The 16,081-nt window shown below is 53.4% G+C and overlaps 1 protein-coding gene across 19 annotated transcripts in view; it reads left to right on the top strand.

Moving 5' to 3' along the window:
* The window catches only part of CACNA1C (calcium voltage-gated channel subunit alpha1 C), a 596,360-nt gene that overhangs the window by 544,494 nt on the left and 35,785 nt on the right, over window positions 1-16,081 (top strand). For 15 of the 19 annotated variants that reach the window (XM_046654484.1, XM_046654423.1, XM_046654475.1 and 12 more), the window contains 3 exons: window positions 9,760-9,792; window positions 13,196-13,324; window positions 15,589-15,654. In XM_046654484.1, coding sequence (XP_046510440.1) covers window positions 9,760-9,792; window positions 13,196-13,324; window positions 15,589-15,654 — 228 coding nt within the window. The remainder of the gene's footprint in view (window positions 1-9,759; window positions 9,793-13,195; window positions 13,325-15,588; window positions 15,655-16,081) is intronic. The other 4 variants (XM_046654549.1, XM_046654446.1, XM_046654502.1 and 1 more) reach the window with 1 other exon arrangement.

The following is a 16,081-nucleotide window of genomic DNA, read 5'->3' on the forward strand; positions in this document are numbered from 1 at the left end:
ATGATAAGTGCTATGGAAAAAATAGTGCCGAGTAAGTGAGGTCAGAGGCGCTGGGGAGCAGTGGGGCAGGCACCGTTCCCATGAGGCGGCTCTGCTGAGCAGGTGAGCTCTGAGCAAAGCAAGGGCGTGGAGGTGGTGAGGAGCTATCCGTGCGGATAGCTGGGAGAGGACTTTCGGGGCAGGAGGAGCAGCCACTATCGCTGGTGCCAACTGAGCAGGGACGGGGGAAGGGAGGCGATCAGAGAGGGGACCAGATTTTGGCTTCTACGCTAAGCGAGAAGGGGAGACGCTGGTGCCTTTGAGAAGAGGTGTCCCATGATCTGACTCACATTTCCAAAGGAGCACTCTGCTGTCTCTAGGAGTCAAGGGCGGAAGTCACAACACCGCTTAGAAGGTGAAGGCAGTAACCCAGGTGGGAGGTGATGGGAGCTTGCAACAAAGCGGTAGCAATACAAGTGGTGAAAAATGGTCAGATTCTCAATCTGTTTTGAAAATAGAATGACAGTGTCTCCTGACAGACTGGTTGTGGGTGTGGGAGAAAGAGGAATCCAGGATGGCTGCAAGGTTCAGGCCTGAGCAATGGGAAGTTGGAGGTGACCTCAACTGGGAAGGATGGGAGGTAGAGCGTGTTCGCATGAGGAAGACAGGAGCTCAGTCAGGGAGTGTCTGCTGACTTTCTGGTGGCGATGTCAGGTAGACACACAGTCTGAGGTCTGGGCGTGGAGTCATCAGCTCACAGATGGTGTTCACAACCATCTGTGACAGTGACACAGTGGTGAAGAACAGTGGTGAAGAACGGCACGGGAGGGAGAAGAGACAGGAGAGACAAGGGCTGAGCCAGGGCCTCCAGCGTGAGGAGGGCGGGGCCCTTCCTGCTCAGAGCTGCTCTGTGGTTTCACGTCTGCGCCCTCTGGGAGAGGCCTCTGAACAGCGGGCTGATGTAACTAGAGGGAGCTGGCCGCTGCCCACCTTGTGCAGTTATGCTGAGTTCCGCTTCAGTGTCTGGCACCAGGCCGCTGCCCGCCTCCCCCCGACGTGCTGCCGTGTTCCCAGTCTGGGGCTCCCCGACTGCGTGCACCCTGTGAAGACGGAGTGCAACATCACGTCCTTCTAAGGAAGCCGCTGGTCTTCCTTTATTTCTTGGGTCTGAAACTGTGTTTTCCAGAGGGAAAGCCTGGAGACAAAGCTCCTATGATTGTTAATGGAAGGTCCCGGAGTGTCAAAAACTGCTCCCTAACATCTCAAATTGAGATCAGCTTGGGTGCCTGGGCCAACAGCCTCTCCCCACACTCTTTCTCCTTCTGTATGTAAAGTCTCTTGCACACTAGAAAGTGCTGAGAGGCCTGGATTCTTGCATTGTGGATACGGAGAAACATTCCCAAACTGTGAATTGAGAAGCCTGGGCTCTGTTTCTGGCTCGGGTACTGTTAAGCCCTGTGACTTAGTGTGCTTAACGCTGTTCTCCCGGCCTCAGCCTCGTTGAATGCATAGGGGGTGGGAGTGGGTAGAGATGGTCTCAGGGGGCCCTGGGCCTCTGGCACCCCCTGATCCTGGGTTGGGCATTTCTGGTGGTTTGAGGCAGTTTCCTTTCCCCACACCGCCTCGCCAGGCCTGAGATGCGGCCCGAGATTCTAGGGTGGCATTCCTTTCACGAGGCCTCCCAGGCCGTGTAGGGATCCGCTCCCTTGGCTTTGAGGTGGCTCTTGTGGAAGCTCTGCAGAGGGAAGGCCCTGAGCACCTTCAGGGAGAGCAGCGGGACACAGAGTGTGAGGGAAGAACAGTGGCCTGGAGAGCTGCTGCGGAGGCCTCCTTAGGAGCTGACGTGCTCGTCCCGAGAGTGACCAGAGCAGGAAAAGGCAGTTCCTTAACCATGGTGCTGGCTGGGATCTAGCCGATGAGAAGCAAGGTGGAGCCGGAGGAGGAAGAGGGAAATGAGAGGGGTCTTTGATGAGCATGTGCCAGGCATCGTGCAAGGACATCACACACGTGGTCAGGTTACCTACTCAGAGCGCTATTCTCTGCAGGGGGAAACCAAGGCTTACACAGGATGAACAGTTTGCCCAAGGTCACACAGCTAATGGGTGGCAAGACTGGGATTCAACTCCATCTCCGTGGGAGAATTGACTCTTGCATTTCCCCAGAGCCCGTTGGCTGAATCCCTGGTCCAGGCTGGTGTGAGTGTGGCATCACCGAGGGGCCACTACCGCTCACAGGTCCTTATTCTGTACACTGCCAGCAATGTGAAAGGGGGCAGAGCAGCTTAACCTAGCTTCTCTGGTCCTGTGGGTGCTGCCAATGCTGGACCAAGGAGCCCAGGCTGCCCTGGGAATACGCAGACAGACAGCAGTCTGCACACCCCAATCCATGCGCCTGATTAATGGGTTTGGGAGGAAAGGGCAAAGGAAGCATAAAGCAGCCCCACTACCCTTGTCCCCTTGACATCCACAGCCTGAGAAGAGATGGGAGGAGGGGAGGACAGTCACAAGTCGGGACATAGGGCTCAGCTGCAGGCAGTGCCCAGAGAGGCTCACGTCAGGGCCTCTGGGTGCTAGCCCCATACCTCCCTCACCCTGGCTCCTGAAGCCATGGCACCTTTCCACCGCAGACCCACAGGCACAGCTTCTAAATGATTACCCCCGACTGGTTCCCTATAAAAATAATAAAGCAAGTTTGGCTCCTGCTCTGGCTTCGGGGCTGGAATGACAGGGAAAGGCAGTCATCCTGAGTCATAGAGAGAGTGCTTGCTGCACATCCACCCCCTCAGGGTTGACTCAGAGCTCAGCCTGCACGCTGCAGCCCTCACTCCATCCTTCAACCCACAGCACTGAGGTGGGGTCGCAGGCCTGACTCTCTTGGTCTGCCTTTCCCTAGCCCCAACATAGCAGAGAAGGGGCCAGAACAGGCACGAGAAAGGCAGGTTTAGTGCCTCCCCAAGAGCTGTGAGGAGGGGAAAAGGGGAAAGATGAGGGTAGAAAGTAGATTCGTCCAAGAATGTTCGAGTGGTCGCACTCTGAAGACCATCCCGTCCACACCCGTCTCCATTTCTTCCACAAGCGTACACTGAGCGTCTGCTGTGTCACAGCGCCTGGGGTTTGTACCAGTTTACAGATGAAGACACAGATGGCCAGAGGCAGGAAACATCTTGCTGTTTCTCACAGCTTTTTGACAGCAAGACCAGCCCAAAACCTGGCCTCTGACTCTCAATCCCTTGTGTTTAGTGTAGGGGCTCAAACACCGGTGTTGCCAGGCATTGTCTAGACGACAGTGGTCAGTGTGACCTGGGCTGGCTCTAAGGTAGATAGAATAAGTCAAGGCGGGGGTCTCAGGCCAGGCTGGTGGGGCAGAGCTGACCCTGGCCTCTCCCCACCCCTCCCTTTCGCTCTGCTGGACCCTGCTCCTTGCTCACGGAGCTCCCTTCTAGTCTCTCCTCTTTCAGCACCACCCCCGTCCCCCAACAAAGCTGCTGCGACCAAGGTGTCTTGTCTCCGATACACTGATTCATACTAAGGTGATGTGACTCGAATAAGCTATCCTTCCAAAAAGCAATCTTACCTTTAAGGAGAAGAAGGTCACACTCACCCTAAAGCTTGGCTATCTAGAGTGTCTAAGGTAGACTCCCCCATGACAGCTGGGCGAGGGAGCTGTTCCCCACCCTCTACCCTCTAGTGTTCTGCAAAGACTGTTTTCTCCTCTGTTTGGAAATAGAGTTGGCCCTTGAGAGATTTAGCAGAACCACACTCATTGCTAGCAGTGAGCCAGCGCGTGTGGCCATGAGCAGTGCAGTGGAAATGGAGCAGCCGTCTCAAAAGCCCCCAGGCCTCTGGAGGGCGGGAGCTGCTGTGTGGGCAGTGGACCCAGGAGCACTGTAAGGCCAGACGTGGTAGGAGGACAGGGAGACAGGCCTGCTAAAGCAGGTTTTCCCAAAGCTGTGGCCTTGAGCAGCATCCCGCAGGCTTGCCCTGAAAGGTCCAGGGGAACCTATTTTTTTGTGGACATCCTTATTTGGGTTCTTAATTCAGCTATGTTAGGTCATCTGCGTGTTCTGACACAGTTATACCCGTCAAGTCTCCTCTTGCCCTGCCTTCTGACCAAGCCCCCTGCACTCTGTTTTCCTCTGATTGCCTTTCCTTTCCTTCCCTATTCTCATCTTTTCTATCCGCATACAATGCTCTCCTTTCCCCTAAAATAGAGGCGTAGAAGGAAGCTGTCACAACACAACCCTTGCTTGGCCAGACAGCCACCTGTGCCTAGCCAGTGTCTGTGACTGTAGCCCTCACAGACTGAGCAAGCTACTGGTGGTATATTTGCCAGACACCCTTCTAAAGCAAAGGGACCTAGAAGATTCCATGAGCTAGTAGAGAAGGTGAGAGAACTGGACCTCAGGCAGGCTCAAAAATGCCCACAGTTGCCCCGAAAAGCCCTGCCACTTCTGTTACACCCATCAGCTCTTCATATTTAGTGCCCCCTCCCTGAGAATCATCTGTTTTTGTTTATTTCCTTTTCGAGTCTCTGCCTGTCTCTCTCATTCTGTTTCTCTCCCTTCTCTGTCCTTCCGAGCTTGCTTGCGCGTGCTCTCTCCCTCCCTCTAGCATGTGGAATTCTTTGATGTAGTTAGCACTGCTGACAAGCTGATTTCACTCGCTGACTCTCCTCAGGTTTCTTTGTGTGTTTGTTTGAATGATTGGGTACTGGCCGTCCTTCCCGTGGGAAGGCAGCTTTGTAACTGGTTTGTTAGCATGGGTTCCTGACAGGTGGCAGCACTTGGGAATCATCAGACTTCAGGTGAACAACGCAGGGACCCCTGAGGCTGCAGCTGCTTCCAGCCACCTGAGCTGGTCACTGTGCAGCTGATAATACAGGCTGGTCCAGCCAGTCTCCTTCTGCATTTAGCACACAAAGACAGGAAGCGCAAGGATCGACCAGGAACCAGCAGCCCCCTTGCCCTGTACCTCTCCACCAGTCCCCCTGGGGCCAAGGGGAAGTTCTGAAGGGGCATTTCAATTGGGTGCCTGTAGCCACAAAGATTCAAGAAGGGCTCTTCTCCTTCTAGCTAGAATTTCACCTTGGAGAAACAGGTGCCAGCTGGGGGTTTCCAACATGGTGGACCTGGGGGACGGGAGGGCCACTCTTCCTGCTCTCCGCCTTCTCATCTCTGGCTTTATCTTCACGTTCCCTCCCTTTTCTGTCCAGCGTTTTTGCCTCCTTCATAAATCCCCCTTAGCATTCCTCCTCCACAGATCTGTTTCTGTCTATCCATTCATACCAAACCAAAAGGGAAATTCTGCTTAAGAACTGCTTTCAACTATCCATATTTCATTCATTTGCCCTTAAATCTGAGAACCATTGACATCTATCTTCAGATTCTGTATATCCCAGTTGACTCGTGCTTATTTAAACTTTATATCTTCCTTAGCAAGGACGCTCTTCATTCAATTTAGAAGGCTTACAGTTTAAAACACATTTTACTTTGGCCTCCTTAAGATTCCTCTGCCTGCTGCCACCTCTGGTGGCTCTAAGATTCAGCATCTCCAGACTCCACCACATCTATAGGTTCACTTTTGGTTCCTGGGATGTGCCTTTCTCCTGGTTGAAAGAGGAGATAAGAGGATAATGAGGACACCCGGCCCCTCCCCACCTTCACTTAACCTACATGGCTGCCCCCTGGCCATGAAGCTGGAGTCAAATGTCTCTGGAAGCCCCTGACTCCTGCCATTCTCAGTTTTCTTTCTGTGTACCAGCCTCATAACTGACCTCCCAGCCTAGATTAAATGGGGTTTCACCAACAAAGCCCCAATCCCCCAGTCTTCCACCAGACCGCGACACTCTCTCAACTGAACTAGCCATCCTGTCCTGCACATCAAACTGAGATGAGATTAGAGATGATGGAAGCAGAGAAGCGGAGCTTGGGTTGGCAGGGGTGGGGGAAGTGTCAGCTGGACCAGGACCTTCAGGTGGTTTGGAATGGAATTTATATCAGATCCACTCCCTAAGTTCTGGATGAGAGATTAAAAAAAAAAAAGCAAGAGTTCTGTAGCAGGGTAGCTAGTGAAAGACTCACGTACTCCCATGACATTGCTTTTTACTCCTATCTCAGAGGAATGTGGAATTTCAGTGACCTTGATATTATAGCTGTTGTCTCAATGGCAGCTGTTGGAATTGGGCAGCCCTTTCTGTATGGTGTGTTCACAACTCAACCAAGAGCCAGCCTTCTCTGGAGGATGTCAGAAGGTAGTCTGCACCTTTCAAAGTCAACGTGTTCAGGAGGTGCAGCAGTGGCTTATGATCTTTTCAAAATGCTCTCTAACCACCTGATCTCAAGAGAATATTCTGGAAGACAACTTGTTTGGGTATTGCAGCCTAGAAATCTACTGCCTAGCCCCTAAATCCCTAGTAACCCTCACACCCTGGCTATGCTGAAGAAAAAAAAGAAGAGGAAGAAGAAAAGGAAAGTCCCTTTTTCATATGGTCAAGAGCTATTTTTCAACAACTTTTTAGTTCTCCAGAGAGACTAAATAATGTTAACAACTGGAGAACACATCCCTCTCATTCCTACCTCCATCCTCTTGGGAAAATCCCCTGTACATAGGAGAACCCTCTCTCTGCAGCGTCTCATCTGCCCTGAGTTCATCCCTCAGCATCCTAAAGGTGGTCTAGAGATCATAGCTCTGTGAAAAGGAATAGTGAGTATATTCCAGAAACAAAGACTTTGTCTGCTAAGGAATACTTCTAATGTGATTCTGAACTTAATTCAGAAGAGAGTTTTCCAGAGACTATCTCTTATCAACTGCCCAGTGCCACTCCTATCATTGTTTCCAGAGGTACCAAACCCAGGTAATCTGCATAAGTACATTGAAGCAAGGTCATTCTTCCTGTGTGCCCTTAGCCTGTTGGCTGGAACCACTAGCCAGGACTCTTTCTGAAAATGCTCCACCTCTGCCTCAGATATGGAGTGATTACCTGATTCTGTTAATACCAGTTGCACAAATTAAGTTAATTGCTCCAATATCTTTAAACCCTTGAAAATTACCAGATCTTTAGAAAACAAAGGTGAAAGAATTAGCTGCTCAAAAATTTACTCCATGCCTACCACAGTGGAGACAGCACCATATTACAACTCAGCCAGAAGGCTCAGGGAGGTCATGGCTCTGCTGGCTCCCTGTGGAAGGGAGTGGAGTGCAGGTGGGGTCTCCAGGCTCGCAGGGTGTAAGTCTTCAGAGAGTCCTACCACCCCTTCTTCCCTAGGAAGACCACGGATAGAGGAATTATGAGCTAACTCAGGGAACTTGGAGCGAATCAAGGAAAGGGTCAGAGATGGATGGCACAAGTGTTTCAGACTACCAACTAATTCTGGATTTAGCTCAAAAAGTGGAATTGATGCTAGGTAGTTTCTCAAGGCACTGTACTAGATAGTCAAAGGAAGTGGCAAACACCACAAATATGTCTCTGGACTAACAGTGCAATGCCCAACCCAGGTAGTCCAGTCTCCCCTTCTAGCTCACCAGGGGCTTCCACTTGCAGCTGGGCAAGCGTACCAAGGACCAGAATGACTACACGGGGTCGGCTAGGAAGAGTCTTTTGGGAGCTGGCAGTGTATCAGTAGGCTGTGGGGTCTCTGAAGGAGATGACTGTGTCTTAGGCTTCTTCCTCTTGTTCCCACACAGAAATCACTCTGTAATTGCTTTCTGATTTTATTGTGAATGGTTAGCTATTTTTGAGACCATAGATCTTACTAACATAGCTGCTCACAGAAGAACAGGCTTGTGTCAGCGATTGACAGACAACACTGTTCCAGCAAGTTAGAAGTGCCCTCTGAACAGCATGGCTTAAGGCCCAAGAAAAAATTAATCTGTGCATCTCCAGATTCTCCCAGAGTGCAACTCTTTGGAGAGCTACCATCACCTGGGCTGGGAAACCCAACAGAGGAATCCCCAAGAGCCCATCCTGCATCTCATCGCTGCCCTCAGAGCACGCCTAACCTCCTCTCGTCTCCCATTATAGAGACGTATATAGGATTGTTAGAATAATAAGATATGACCCAGGGGATCAGAACAGACCCAAAGCTCAATCTTGAAGTAAAATATGATTTAAATAGATGAGGTTCTTAAATGGGAACTATGAAAGACTAAAAAGCAACAAGAGAAAAGACAGTTAAGACTTTTTAAAAATCCCAAATGAAAAATACTGAATGTTTAAGAAGTAAAATAAATAGTTTAATTTTTTGAAAGTTTAGGGTTAACTCAGCTGGGCCAGGTGGCCCAGGAGGCTTCTCTAAGTCGTCCCCACTCTGGTCCTGTTCAGACGGGACTGACCCAAAGGCCTTTGGGCGTTTGCCCAGGGCGGCTTCGGTGATTTGCAGGGTGGATCCAAAAGGGAAGCAACAGCCTGAGCAGAAGCCCTGGAAACACAGCAGTCCTTCCCCATTAACACAGGAACACGAGCACTTGACCAGCCTGAAACTTCTTCCGTGTGCGTGTGCATGTGCGTGTGTGTGTCTGTTTCTGTGTTCTAGCTCAGCCTGCCAGCCAAATTCTAGTGACCCCACACCCTCCAGGCATGTGGATTGACCTGGCAGCTGGCATTCCTCAAGAAGTAGAAACAGATCTAAATGTGTAAATGACTGATGAGGCGTCCCTTTCCTTCTCTTCCCTTGCCTCACCCTATATCTCCACCATTCCCAGAAAGGACATCATACCAATTTCCTATGGAAAAAGAAGGAATTTGCTGAGAAATCTGTTACCAACGAAGCTTTCTCAGTCTGCAAGCAAATGTCTAGTTATGCACATTTCCATCCTTCACAACTCCCGTTACACGTTTTCTTTGTTTGTACCTTAAAAACAGAAACACAAGAGCAACCATCTGAAAGTAGAGGGTAAAAGCAAAGTCATGACCTTCTAGAAAGAGTTATCAGCTCCGATGGTCAAGGTCGGTCTGGCTGAGCTCTGTGAGCTGGGGCCCAAGGAGTAGGGACAGCTTCCCAGATATAGGCTCCAGGAACAGGGAGAGAGTTGCTGTGGGGTACCCACCTGCAGCCACTTTCCTCAGCTCCTATCCCAAAACGAGCTCAGGAGTCAGACCCACGAGAACAGCTTCTTGGGGTGGTAATGATACACCCAAATTTTGAAATTTAAAAAATAGGTCCACACTCGTTCTTTCATGCCAGTGGCCAAGGTTCTTCACACCTGTCAACTGGAAGCTCGGCAGGACCGCCTCCCGCCGGAGCCTACGTTGTGGAGGACTGGCCCCTGCTATGGAGGGGTTGAGGGCTACCTCTTTAGGTTCTCCTCAGTGGTAACTAAAACTCAGTCTTCCCCTAAACCTGAGGGGCCCCAGAGCGCCTTGGCTTAAATATGTGAGGGCAAGGACAGGCAAGGCCCTTCTCCTCCAGCTGGCAATGCCTGGGCAAAGCTAGAGTGCAAGCCCTCAAAGGTTATCTTAGGACACATGGCTAATTCAGAAACAAGTAAACGATTTCCATCCACCCCATTTATAATGGGTATGAATGACTTAATTCGTGGCCAGAGATGGTCCCAGGTAGGAGAATGCCGTATGGGTCCTCGCTAGATGTGAGACCCAGCTCTGCAGAGCCCCCATTCCTGGTCATGTCCCAGAACCTGCCAGACCTACACTTTGTATTTCTTTCACTTGTTTCATTTGCCCTCTCCTGCCGCTGTGTTGCTCCTGTGTTAGCCGAGACCTAGAATACCGGGCGTCTTCGTTGGAGACTCATTACAGCTTATCTCTATCTGCCTTTCTTTAAAGCCAGCTGAACATACCCAATGCTCTCCCTTTATGGTAAGACGGACCCTGCAGACCACGCTCTCAGCTTCTGTGACCTCCTCTAACTTCCCCCACTCTTACCCACCCCGACCCCCAGAGTGTCCCGGAACCCAGCCTAGCTCCCGCTGCATGTAGCCACTGTGTCTGTCATGCGCCTGCCTGCCTGGTCTCGTGTGAGCTGTGAATGCTGTTTGTGTAATGGTGTTCCTTCCCCTCCTTGTGCTTTCCTTTGGGTGATAATTCACTGTGATCTTGACTGTCTAATGAGCCACTGGGAGAGAACTGAACCCAAGGGCCATTTCCTGTTAAACATCCTGAGCACTACATTGGCTAAAGTCTCCAACTTTAATCTGACGTGGGAAATTCGCACAGGGCACCTATGAGGGCCGTGGTAAGGGCCTCCAGGGAAAGGAGAGAGAGATGGTCCTGCCAGGAGATGGAAGGGCAGGCGCTGGCTCCCACTAATCATCAGGTGTCTGTAGCTGCTGGCCTCCCTTGTGCTCCGCGTTCACGGCCACAGGAAAAGGTTTACTGGGGTTTCTTACTGAGAGTGTGGTTGAATTTCCAGTCAGGCCAGCAGTGTTACCAGTGAAGTTTTCTAAATTCTTCAAGTTCATTAAAATAAGGCTATACCTCATTTTTCTGCAAGCAGAAAAACAAACTTCATTGTTTGATTGGACCACTCCTGGCACAGGAGTCTATGATTCACTTTGGCTAACGTGATAGATATGCCACTTGGTGTGACCTTGAAGTCTCCTTGGAACAGCGTCCTCCAAAGGCTACCATCACGCATTTCAAACTGGGCCAGGTGTGAGTTTTTGAAAGGATCGGTGAGTGGGTTGATTCCCTGAGCCCCTCAAGTCCACAGACTGGAAGCAAGATTGGGTCAGGTGGTGTTTCCCAATGCCACCCATCCCAGGCTGGCTGGAACGTCACCCAGGGAGAGGCTGGATATTCCACCCCACTTGGCAGAGACGGCCCTTGGGATCTGCTTCTTCATTGTATTGTCATTTGGTTTATAAGAGGAATTGTTGTGTCCAAATGGATATGTGTTTATTCTCCTTCTAGAACATTAGGAAATGGCAGCAACTGGGGAGGGTTCTGAACCCAGAATAGAATTCAAACTGCAAGCTTGATTTTTACTGTTTTGAACTCATCAGATCCAGATGCCCCTGTGGCACCAACTTCTCAAACTCTTGTCTCCCTCAGCTGAAGTTCCCCGCTTAAGCTTGTTCTTTCTTCTTTTTTCTCCTTTCCTGAACATGGTGGAACTGACAGCTGAGGGATAAAACCCTTCGCCTCCTCTGCATACTCCTCTGGGGGAACACAACCTCCTTTTAATTCTATTTCAAGTAGATACACAGGTGATAGAAATGCAGAGATTAAGGGCATCAAAGACTTCAGGATACTCGGCAGGGTAGGGCCCAGGGGCACTGCGCTCCCTCCCCCTAGCTGCCGCAGCAGCCCCCAGAGCGGGCCCCCAACACCCACAAGTCTGCCCTGCCTGAGGGGAGCGGAGCCCTTCGAGGATCTGAGGCAGCTCTGGTTTGGAAATAGAAGAAATGCTGTGACTCTTCCCCTGTCGGGAGAGTCTGAAAACCAGGAGAGACCCTCCAGGCTTGGTTTCTGCACAGCCCTCCCAGGGTGGAGCGAGGAAGTGCAGACGTGTAAAAGCTTCCTCTGAATTTTCCTGCCTCCCTGTTGGGTCTCCCGTTCTAAACAGGAGTGAGATGAGTGGCCTCTGGGGCCACCCACCACATCAGTGACAGTCAGCAGGCCACAGGGTTAGAACGGAGGGCCTCTGGGAGCCCTCAAGGCCTTTAGTGCTGGTGGGATTTTCAGGGGTGCAACAAGACATGGGTATTGTCAGGGAGGATCTGACATGGAAATGATTAAAAATAAAGCAAGAGGCCAGGTGACGTCAGCATCAAGGGGAAAGAGATGTCCCCTTTGTCTCTCCCTCTAAGTGACAACCAAAGGGACACCCACTGACCACCAGAGGATTCCCTGCACAGAATAAAGCAAGAGGAGAAATGAATTGAGAAGTGGGGAGAGCCAACACAGGAGCCCAGCACAGCCCAGGGACTCCTCCTCCCTTGAGGGAAGCGCGTGCTGGAACAGGAACAGGAAGTAACAGGAACAGTAACAGGAAGCCCAAAGGTCCGTTCTCTCCTGGTGCCCACAGGGCTGGGTGAGCTGCACTAGCTCTAGGAACAGGCAAGTGGCTCATGGGGGTGACCGCCCCCAGCTCTTTGGCCAGTGGGGGCAGAAGGAGGGACAAGGCGGGGGTCAGTCCATGCTGTTCTCAGGTCTGGAGGCAAGTGACAGTGCAGCCTGTCCTGCCCCCTGAGCCCTGGCCAGGCACGTGCCCAAGCCCCAGGCCCCTCCAGGTCCCACAGGCTGAGGTGAGCCCCCAGCCAGCGGCCCCAGCCCCATCTTCAACACCATCTCCCCACCCCAGCTTGCCTTGGCCTCCACCCACCTGTCTTCACCTTCACCTTGCCCTTGCCCTCCAGGTCTTCCCTGAGGAGGTGATCTGCCCAGAGCAGCACCCCTTGGTCCTCTCCTACTGGGGCGCGACTTCTCTAGGGCTCACTCCTAGTGCCTGCCTCCCCGACCTTCCCCTGCCTGTGCCCCCACCCAGGGTCTCCTGCAGCGTCAGGTCTCCTGGACACCCCAGGGCAGAGGGGAATAGAAGGGGCACAGCTTCAGAGCCTGCAAACCAGGCACTCTGCCAGCACTAAACAACACCATTCCCATCCTCCCACAGCCACGTTGGGCAGGGGCTGTGGGAAGCAGAAGGAAGTGACACAACACAAGCGCTGGCGTCTTGAGCAGCCAGGGCACAAGACCCCTTCAGTGGGCAGCCCACTGCAACCCCGCAAGCTCTCAGCCCGCCCCTCCCACCAGTACCCCAGTGCAGTCATCCCCGCAGCTGGGGTGAAGGCCACGACCCACCCAGCCACCTCACAGAGAGCCAGATCCTTCAGGATGCAGGACCCTCAGCCAAGCCAGACGGCAGTGAGGCTGGGGCCACACCTCAGGGTGCGCCCAGGGCGGCTGGCTCACTGCCTGGATTTCAAAGCATATGGAAGTTCCTTATGAAATCTTCTCCACCCAGGGGCTTAACAACTAGGAATGAAGGGGAAGGGGGGAAAGTAGAAAAATAGGCCCAAGGGCTCACGGTCCTGGGCACAGCTTGGTTCTGCAGAGGCCTCAGGGCTGGGTTGTCTTCCTGGAAAAGGTGGGCAGCTGGCCCCCCGCCGCGTCCCAGGAGAGAGAATCTGGTGCAGCTAGCCCACCCTGGCCTGCCTCCACTCCACCCAAGGGCTGTGTCGCTCAGAGCAGGGCCCGCCCCATCCTCAACCCCTCCCTGTCGCTGTGTTAACCGCCACCTCCTGTTGCCGATGGCTTCCAGAACGCAGAGGAGAACTCGCGCATCTCCATCACCTTCTTCCGCCTCTTCCGGGTCATGCGCCTGGTGAAGCTGCTGAGCCGAGGGGAGGGCATCCGGACGCTGCTCTGGACCTTCATCAAGTCCTTCCAGGTAGCCACCTCTACCCTCAGCACAGCCTCCTCTTCCCCCAGGAGGCAGGGCTCCACCCCAGCTTCCACCTGGGCTCCCTGAGCAGGAGGTGACCCAGCACAGGAGTGGACGCCGTCTCGGAGCGAGCCAGGCAGTTACTCCGCTGCGCACTGGCTGTGCCGCCCAGACTTCCCTCTCTGCGCCTTGCCTTCCTCATGTCTGAAATGAGGCCTCGAAAGCATGCTCCTGGAGCCCTGGTTTCCCCAGAGTCAGGGGAGGGAAGGCTGGGCGCCAAGGGGGAGGCTGCAGTGGTTCTGCTTTCTTCTCTTATTTGTGTATTTTTCCACAAGAATGCTGCATGAAGGGATTTTGTGGTAGAACAAATGTGAAAAACATGGGCCTGCGCGATCTGATAAGCTCTATGGCCCCTCTCAATACTGGAGTCTTTAGAATCTTGCTGTCACCTTCCCCCAGCAGGCATTTCAGTAATGTCCACTGTCCATATCTGTTTATGGACTTAGCCAAGCTCTCCAGGATCCTGGTGTCCCTCCACTGAAGGAGGGGCAGCCCATCCTATGAGGACAGGGCTGCCCAACTACAGGATTAATTCTCTTTCTCAGCCCTCGTTTTCCATCTGTAAAAGCAGGTTAATGTTGCCCGTGGCCCCCTCTGAGGCGTGTTATATAGGTTTGAGGTGAAAGGGCAGCGAAGCGCAGTCAGGGCCCCTGAGTTCCTTGAAGATGAGTGGCGTGGGGACCCCGTGTGCTTCCGTGCTTCCCCGGCCTGACGCTGAAGGCAGCGTCGTGTCCCCCCCCCCCCCCCGGGAAGGCAGGGCTCCCAGGACAGGGAACCTCGCCAGCACTCAAGAATTCCTTCCACATCCCCTGCCCTAGTCAGCTCGGGCCCAGGGATGGGGTACAGCGTGGCCCTGATCCCAATGTGCCCGTGAGTGAAGTTGCAGCCAGAGGAAGGGTGCTCTGCTGTCAGGAGCCCGTCTTGCTTTAGAGTCCCACCCCAAAGGCACAACACCCCTCCAGGGAGCCTCCTGCCCTGGGACTCATTCCCCGAGCCGCTTGACTGAGCCAGCAAGCAAGGGCCCCAGCTGGCTGCACTCCTCATGGTTGGTCCTCCTTCTGTCAGGCCCACGCTGACTCCCCACTTAATGATGCACGGCAGCCCCCTCCCTACCACCTCCACTCCCCCCCCCCCCCCCCCCACCCCCCGCCCCCGTGCCCTGCTCAGTCCCTGGGAATCAGGATTCTCGGGGGAGTGGGACTTGAGGCTGACCCTGTCGCTGGGTGCACCCCTGGGGTCCCACAGCGATGATTGACTATACAAACCCCCAACATGCTCACCTGGTCCCCAACATTTCCCTGGGCTGGGAAGAGGCGACAGACCTGGGAGACTGTGAGGAGCAGGACTTGAATGAGGAGCAGGAGCTCCGACCAAGCAGGAAGAGCATCCTTGTGGTCTCGCAGCGCCACCTGGCGGTCTGCAGGCCCCTGGCACCACACTTTGCAACCGCGAACGTGTGGCTCTCCTGCATTGAGCCCCATGAGGCCTCTCCCCGGAGAAGCCACCAGGGCTCTGGAAAATTAAGTTGTCTGCGCTGCTGGGCAGATAACATATTGAGTGAATAAGATGTATGGGACCAACTATGTGCAAGGCATTGCGCTGAGCGTTTTGTAAGCCTTACATCATTTGAACGCCACAAAATCCCTGAGAGGTATTGTTTTTCAGATGAGGAAACTGAGGATCAGAGAGGTTAGGTAATATGCCCAACCCCCATAGCTAGAAAGTGGCAGAAATAGGATTTGAGCCCACGATCTTTCTTAGTTTTCCCTTGGTGAATGTTTTTATTACAACTAGTGGAACGTAAAGCTGCGGGGGGAAGGGCTTGACCTACCTCCACCCCACGCCTCCCAGGACTCCTTGGTGTGTACCCTCCATGCTTTTTCCCTGCTCGCCACGCTGTGTGTTCAGTCCGAGGGCATTTTGCCCATTCTTGATTGTTTCTGCTGAAGACCCGTGGCGCTGTACCCCTTGCTCTGCAGCCTGCCTTTCTCAGAACACCGCACTGCTTCTCAGGTGATGGAACCGAAGTAGAGCGAGCCGTCAGCGCCATGGCCCAGGCCCTCTGCCAGGCGCCCAGAACTTCTGCGTGGCTCTTGGAAATGCCCCAAGGCAGGCAGCAGCTGCTGGCTGCAGAGCCCACGCCCCCTGGGAGGGGATCCACCAGCCCGTCCCTCTGTCGTCCTCACCACCCCTCCTGTGCTTCCTCCCAGGCGCTGCCCTACGTGGCGCTTCTGATAGTGATGCTGTTCTTCATCTACGCCGTGATCGGGATGCAGGTAGGAGGGCGCTCGCTCCCTGCCTCCTGCTGCCTCCTCCCAGTTCCCAGCCCCACGATCCCTGATGCCCCCCTCCCTCTCACCTGCCTCTTGTTCCTGACTGTCCCTCTCACTCCTCTTCTGCCTTCTGAAACTAAAGAGATCACAGGAATTGGAATTTCCGCCCAATGGTATCCAGCAGGTATAGGGTGAATGGCCAGGTGCCAGGTGCAGGACACACAGCTTGGACAGCTGCTCCCCTGGTGCCCCAGGCCTGGTCTGCTCTCAGTAGGGAAGACCCTCCCAAACTACGCAGTGGGCCTAGGAGAGATGGCCCCTTCTCAGGGGACAGCAGGGAGGTGCGTCAGACAGCATCCTGCCCTTTGTCCCGGTCTGATAGGCCTGAGAACTATCCCTCAACCCAGCGTCATCCAGGAGAAGCTGATGA

This window comes from Equus quagga, chromosome 1, assembly GCF_021613505.1.
Source record: "Equus quagga isolate Etosha38 chromosome 1, UCLA_HA_Equagga_1.0, whole genome shotgun sequence".
Taxonomy (NCBI): Eukaryota; Metazoa; Chordata; class Mammalia; order Perissodactyla; family Equidae; genus Equus; species Equus quagga.